Source organism: Protopterus annectens, unplaced genomic scaffold, assembly GCF_019279795.1.
Source record: "Protopterus annectens isolate FY-2018-M unplaced genomic scaffold, PAN1.0 ctg64477_obj.part0, whole genome shotgun sequence".
In the NCBI taxonomy this organism is placed as follows: Eukaryota; Metazoa; Chordata; order Ceratodontiformes; family Protopteridae; genus Protopterus; species Protopterus annectens.
In genome coordinates this window covers 62-8185 of record NW_025052540.1, presented here as the reverse complement: position 1 = coordinate 8185, position 8124 = coordinate 62, and the positions used below count along the sequence as shown (strand labels likewise).

The following is an 8124-nucleotide window of genomic DNA, read 5'->3' as shown; positions in this document are numbered from 1 at the left end:
GAGTGTACTATATGCATCCGACATAGTCAGCTCTCCTGCACCATCCTCAATACTGGCACAGCTACAAGGTAAGTCACTCTCCCTATCAGTTGCCGAATGGAGTAGTTTGTTTTGTTACTTGTATCTATGGTATGGATGTGAGCATGCAAGGGAATCGGGTGGCTGAATGGGATGCCAGCAGAAAGTAGACACCTATAGTGACAGCATGAAATCTTTAACATATACTGGTGTCACCATAGTAGCCAGTACTAGACAGTACTAGACAAGGTGACAGAACTCACTGCAGGAAATGTGGTGGGCCAAGTGCCAGTCAGGGAGGCTCACATACCCAACAAAAGTCTCAGCCAGCAGGACAGGCATAGACAAACACAACCAAAGGCTGTGCTAAGGCCTCTGATTGATGGCTATGGAGAACATCCCCTCTCCAGACCTACACAGACAGACAACAACAGGTCAGGCAGTGGTATGTTAGTTCTTTTTTTTTTTTTTTTTGCTCAAAAAAGTGTTTATTTTCAATTAAAATAACATTTACATAATATTTTTAAATATCATTTTAAACAACTATATACAATATTTACAATAGCCTGACTTTCAATTATATGCACTGTATGTTATTAAATATAGAAGTAAGAGATCAGTTATCAGAGATACAATATTGATTATTGCAGAGTGTCCAACAAAGATATAACTTTCTTCCAAGGATTATTTGCCAATGGCCTGGGATAGATTCGCAGTTCTTTGATTTTTATTTCCATTGATGCAGTTGTCTTCAGTAAAGTGTAGAATTCTTCCAAGGTCGGGGGTGTATTTGAATTCCACCTTCTGGTTACACATTTTCTAGATATAGCAAGTATTGTCCATAACAAATACATATTTGTCTTATTCAGGTAGGGACCTTCATTTACATTTAGTATAATCAATGCTTTAGTTAAGGTAAATAATTAATTAAATAAAGTTTGTAAAAAATGATTGATTCCATTCCAATATGATTTAATTTTATTACATTCATAAAAAATATGAATCCAGTCTGCTTTATTTGGCTTTTCACACCTCCAGCAGAAACCATTTGTAGTAGTACTGATCCAACCATTTGTAGTAGTACTGATCAACCCATTTGTAGTAGTACTGATCAACCCATTTGTAGTAGTGCTGATCAAACCATTTGTAGTAGTACTGATCCAACCATTTGTAGTAGTACTGATCCAACCATTTGTAGTAGTACTGATCAAACCATTTGTAGTAGTACTGATCCAACCATTTGTAGTAGTACTGATCAAACCATTTGTAGTAGTACTGATCCAACCATTTGTAGTAGTACTGATCAAACCATTTGTAGTAGTGCTGATCCAACCATTTGTAGTAGTGCTGATCAAACCATTTATAGCAGTACTGATCCAACCATTTGTAGTAGTACTGATCAAACCATTTGTAGCAGTACTGATCAAACCATTTGTAGCAGTACTGATCCAACCATTTGTAGTAGTACTGATCAAACCATCTGTAGTAGTACTGATCCAACCATCTGTAGTAGTACTGATCAAACCATCTGTAGTAGTACTGATCCAACCATTTGTAGTAGTACTGATCCAACCATTTGTAGTAGCACTGATCAACCCATTTGTAGTAGTACTGATCAACCCATTTGTAGTAGTACTGATCCAACCATTTGTAGTAGTACTGATCAAACCATTTGTAGTAGTACTGATCTAACCATTTGTAGTAGCACTGATCCAACCATTTGTAGTAGTACTGATCAAACCATTTGTAGTAGTACGGATCAAACCATTTGTAGTAGTACTGATCAAACCATTTGTAGTAGTGCTGATCCAACCATTTGTAGTAGTGCTGATCAAACCATTTGTAGTAGTACTGATCCAACCATTTGTAGTAGTACTGATCAAACCATTTGTAGTAGTGCTAATCAAACCATTTGTAGTAGCACTGATCAAACCATTTGTAGTAGTACTGATCAAACCATTTGTAGTAATACTGATCAAACCATTTGTAGTAGTACTGATCTAACCATTTGTAGTAGTACTGATCAAACCATTTGTAGTAGTACTGATCAACCCATTTGTAGTAGTACTGATCAACCCATTTGTAGCAGTACTGATCCAACCATTTGTAGTAGTACTGATCCAACCATTTGTAGTAGTGCTGATCCAACCATTTGTAGTAGTGCTGATCAAACCATTTATAGCAGTACTGATCCAACCATTTGTAGTAGTACTGATCAAACCATTTGTAGCAGTACTGATCAAACCATTTGTAGCAGTACTGATCCAACCATTTGTAGTAGTACTGATCAAACCATCTGTAGTAGTACTGATCCAACCATCTGTAGTAGTACTGATCAAACCATCTGTAGTAGTACTGATCCAACCATTTGTAGTAGTACTGATCCAACCATTTGTAGTAGCACTGATCAACCCATTTGTAGTAGTACTGATCAACCCATTTGTAGTAGTACTGATCCAACCATTTGTAGTAGTACTGATCAAACCATTTGTAGTAGTACTGATCTAACCATTTGTAGTAGCACTGATCCAACCATTTGTAGTAGTACTGATCAAACCATTTGTAGTAGTACGGATCAAACCATTTGTAGTAGTATTGATCAAACCATTTGTAGTAGTGCTGATCCAACCATTTGTAGTAGTGCTGATCAAACCATTTGTAGTAGTACTGATCCAACCATTTGCAGTAGTACTGATCAAACCATTTGTAGTAGTACTGATCCAACCATTTGTAGTAGTACTGATCCAACCATTTGTAGTAGTGCTGATCAAACCATTTGTAGTAGTGCTGATCCAACCATTTGTAGTAGTGCTGATCCAACCATTTGTAGTAGTACTGATCAACCCATTTGTAGTAGTACTGATCCAACCATTTGTAGTAGTACTGATCAAATCATTTGTAGTAGTACTGATCCAACCATTTGTAGTAGTACTGATCCAACCATTTGTAGTAGTGCTGATCCAACCATTTGTAGTAGTACTGATCAAACCATTTGTAGTAGTACTGATCCAACCATTTGTAGTAGTACTGATCAACCCATTTGTAGTAGTACTGATCCAACCATTTGTAGTAGTACTGATCAAACCATTTGTAGTAGTACTGATCCAACCATTTGTAGTAGTACTGATCAACCCATTTGTAGTAGTACTGATCAAACCATTTGTAATATACTGATCCAACCATTTGTAGTAGTACTGATCAAACCATTTGTAGTAGTACTGATCCAACCATTTGTAGTAGTACTGATCAAACCATTTGTAGTAGTACTGATCCAACCATTTGTAGTAGTACTGATCAAACCATTTGTAGTAGTACTGATCCAACCATTTGTAGTAGTACTGATCAAACCATCTGTAGTAGTACTGATCAAACCATTTGTAGTAGCACTGATCAAACCATTTGTAGTAGTGCTGATCAAACCATTTGTAGTACTACTGATCTAACCATTTGTAGTAGTACTGATCAAACCATTTGTAGTAGTACTGATCCAACCATTTGTAGTAGTACTGCTCAAACCATTTGTAGTAGTACTGATCCAACCATTTGTAGTAGTACTGATCAAACCATTTGTAGTAGTACTGATCAAACCATTTGTAGTAGTACTGATCTTTTTAATTCTATCTGGTGTTAATAATGAAATGTTCTATGTAAGTATTTCCAGTTAAATATTTTCCAGTACTGTGTGTTAGAGGTGTAATTAACTGATAGTAAGATGTTAGTTTTAATTTCTTCTGCTAACTGTAATGACTGACCTTCTGTTAAGAACTGTCAGTATGATGGTTTGGGAATTGTTTTATATGTTCATAAGTTGCTACTAGGCTATCTGCCCTAGGGCATTTATAAGCCTATCCAGAGTGTGTTTGGCTTTTGCCACCCTTTTAGATTAGTTGACTGTGCCCCTGTATAGTAGGTCACAGAAGATAGCCCTTTTAAGGTTAGTTTACTGTGCCTCTGTCTAGTAGGGACGCAGAAGAGATCCCAGGGGTAAACCTACGATCTCCCATCCACTTGTCAAGATTTCTCTTGAAGAGGGTCATTGAGGGGCTCTGCCTAACATGGATTGGGATTTTGTTCCAGAGTGAGGGGAGCTTCTGGGATATAAATCTGTCCCTCCAGCATGTCCTATTTATTTCTGTGCTGAGGTTTAAGTCCCTGGAGCGTGTAGCTCTAAGGGATTTGGATTTCCTGAGGTGAAGCATGTCCATTAATTCTGGGTTAGACATGGCTTTATACGTCAGGTACATATGTAGGCGGTAAGCAACTGAATTAAACTAATGGCCCTTGTGAACTATTTTAAGCCTAGCCAATTACCCCATGTGAAAATCAAACCCTGTACCTTGTGTTTGCAAGGTAAACACCTTAACCATTCAGCCATACTCCCACCCTGTATTAATTCTTTATATAGATTTGAAATGGAGTTTTTTTTCTTTCCACAGCTATTATATATAAATTCATATAGAAGGGATGTTAGTTTTGAAGGGTAAGAAGTCTGAAACTGAAATGTAGGTCAATTAAGCCTAAGAACTGTAGTACACTGATATGCCTCTAGTCTGCATTATAGGTCAGAATACAGAATGAAATGGTGTACCTGAAATACTAGTGCAGTCATAGCAAATGTGTACAAGTGTCAGGTGTGTCTCCCCCCAATCCTTTGTAGAAATGTAGTAACATGTATGTGTAGGTTTAATAACAGTGGAACACAGATTACCTGAGCTGGCCAAAGCAGCAGGATAGATTGCAGCATGTGTACAATATGCAGGGCTGTGTGTGTTAGGTTGGTGTGTGTTGTATATTGTGAGAGTGGTCAGTATGTAGGCATGGTGAGGTTTGTCCTGGTGGCCATTGGCCAGTACTGCCGATGACAGGGCCAAGTTCTCACAACTGCAGTGCCAGACACAATGCATCCCAGCAAATCATATTCCAGCAGTAAGCCATGGTAAATGTTTGGATGTAATATCTGTCACCATCTGAAAAATGGACATGGCATGAATGTGGGCCCAGACATACAAACAGTACACAGGTGAAAGTACCCCAGACAGACAGTGTATAATATGTTACTGTCAAATGGACACACCTTTGGAATTGTACATACAGGTTAGCAGCACATTAGTTGGGTTTGTAGTATGGAATACCAATGTTGTCTGGCCAAACACTGGCAAACCACAAAGGTCACAGGTATGGAGTATTGAAAAACTGCTGATGTCCCTACACAAGCCAGCATAAGTGGAATGCCCCATGCATATCAGTGAGTCAGATGCAAGTAGTGTCCATTGCACACATGCACCCAGCTCACACCACCATCACCACCATCACTCACAGGTACCTCACAGGTCTTATCCCTGCTGTTGGGAATGAGTGAAATATGACCCCCACCTCTGTATGGCAATAGCCAAAGAATTCAGCATGCAGAAGAGGTGTCCCTAACTGTAAGCAGCACAATGCCAGCATCCACACCACTGGATTAATAATGACAGAAGGTATTGGCATTAATACCTTGCACACCTATCCTGTCACCTCAGGGGAATATAGTGTCTTGCAGTCTGGGACTGTAGGAGTGACATAATGCAACAGCCTGCTACAGCTTGCCTGCATCACTACCAAATGCCCTACAGTCCTTTGTCAAAGACCTGGGTCTCACCAGTACTGCCAATGCATGTTATGTCATGGACTCACAAATAACAACATAACACAGTCCACAAAACTCAAATGCAAGGCCATGTCGACAAATCCCAGTAAAATGTCCACCATGTCTTACTGCATGAACTGTGGATCAACACCAAATTACTGCTGTAATGAGGCAATAACTATAGGGAACTTATCAGATAATGTTTGCATAATGTTTGGAAGAGGATAGAATAATAGAGGGGGAGGTAGGGGCATGGAGTGTGTGAAATCTGAAACTCAGCCGTGTGCACATACTATCCCTGCCTGCAAGCACAGGAATGGGTGGCTATAAACCTGCTCATAAACCATAATGTGAAGGGGTAATCTGAAATATGACCCCTGCCTCTAGGTAACATGTGTGAATCTGTACAGCTGTGAGTTATGGCCACAGCAGGATATGGCCATACTGTCACGTCAATGGATGTACAAGCATGGGATCCTCAGCCACCACTGTACCAAGGTGCTGAACCATTTACACAGACCCGTCAGCAAGTGTCTGCAGCTTCTCCTCCAGAATGGCATGATTGTGCAAGAATATGTAGGCTGCAGACCACAATACTGGACACAGCTGCATTCACTCTGTGTTCCCCAGCAAATTACTTCAAGCAAATATGTATACCTGACAGTACTTGATGACATAAAACATCACAGTGTAAAACAGCACATATGTCTGAATATCTCTGCTAACACCAAGACCATGTAGCAGAGGCAGCACAGACACAGTTACCTACAGTAACTCACTATCCTTTGCCCATTTTGACCCCATATTGTCAACCGATCTACAGATATCCTGCAGAAACAGGTTGCTAGCTGTAGGTGTAGAACACAAAAGCCTGCACTGGAGTACAATCTACCTGGAATGGATTCACACATTCAATACAGAAGGTCATACTGGACATGCTCACACACTTAGAGAAACGAAGCCCATGTTTGACAACAATATACTGAAAGGTCATACTGGGCATGCTCCCACACTTTAGAAATGAAGCCCATGCCTGGCAACAACAGTGGACTATACATATCTGACAGTCACAGATGTTTGTGCACACACTCCTCATTACACACCAGTCATGCTTTGTACACACATTTTATTTATTTATTTGACATTTGTTGACCAGGTTGGGCCATCTGGGCTGAGACCCTTTTTCAATGGAGACCCAGGGAGAAAAGCTCCAATGTTACAAAATATATACAAGCTCCAAGAATAAAAACATTTGCTAGTACACAAAAAAAAAAATGCATAGAGCCAGATTCACAAAACCTCCGTGTAAGAGTTAATATGTCTTACACGGAGGCTGCAGTCTAACGGTATGACGTCAGCATGCCATGCATATTCATGAGGGCATGCTGAATCATACCCTAGGCTAACTGCGGGTCCGTGTAGGAAAGTAGGGGTGTGTCCGAATGCCGAAGTTCTGCAAAGTGGCATGCCCCCAGTCGAGTCAGTGTCCTGAAAGTAAACACCCACGAGCGAGTCCGCGGAAATGTCAAGGAACACAATGCGACACATGCCCCCACAGACTATAAACCCAACTGAAATGTAAAATGTAAAAATAGCATTTTTTTTTTTTTTTTTTTATAATTTCCAAAATGTTTGCCTGTAGTTGAGCTTGTTTCCGCGGGTATGCCCTCCACTCAGCTACAGTTAGCAGACATTGAAAAGCATATAAGATCTAAATATGCAAATGAAGCCAAGTAGCAACAGCGTAGTAGTAGAGACGTTGGCCAAAGAGGAGGTAGTCACGGTTCAAGCCCCCACAGCATCATTCTCCATTTTTATTTAAATAAGCATGAAACAATCCCCTGACATATATATCTATCTATATATATATATATTTATATATATATATATATATATATATATATATATATATATATATATATAAAACTATAATTTAAGTAAAATGTAATGAAATGGGCCATGTATTTTTTTGGAAGAAATCCACATAATAAAAATATAAAAAAGGATCATAATTGCCTATAGGCTTACATAGAGCTTTAGGCAAGCTCCAATATGTGAGTGCCTATAGGTGAGTACAGTGCTAACAAGCTTAATATGGAGGTGCCCCATAGGGTGAGCAGCACTTTAACAATGCTTAATATGAGGTGCCCATAGGTGGTTACAGAGAGCTTTTAACAAGTTTAATATGAGTGCCCATAGTGAGCAGCGCCAATGTTTAATATGAGTGCCTCATAGGTGAGCAGCAGCCAATGTTTAATATGAGTGCCCATAGGTGAGCAGTCGCTTTAATGTTTAATATGAGTGCCCATATGTGAGCAGCAGTCATGCTTTGGTCATGAGCGCCCAGAGTTGAGTAGCTGCACACGCCTTTTAAAATGAGTGTCTAGTTTGCAGTAAGCCACCCAGCATAATATGAGTGCTTATAGCTAAATAACGCTTTACCCAGTGTAAGCTTATTTCCAGGCAGAGCGCAGCCGCCA

At 39.6% G+C, this 8124-nt stretch overlaps 1 protein-coding gene across 1 annotated transcript; it reads right to left on the bottom strand.

Moving 5' to 3' along the window:
• Positions 1–1115: 1115 nt before the first annotated feature.
• LOC122792021 (cell wall protein RBR3-like) lies at positions 1116–2362 on the bottom strand (the record flags this gene model as incomplete). The annotated part of the gene is made up of 2 exons (XM_044059859.1): positions 1116–1546; positions 2120–2362. Coding segments are annotated over 2 exons (674 nt in total), but the record flags the coding sequence as incomplete, so codon positions are not given.
• Between the last annotated feature and the right edge of the window lie 5762 nt (positions 2363–8124).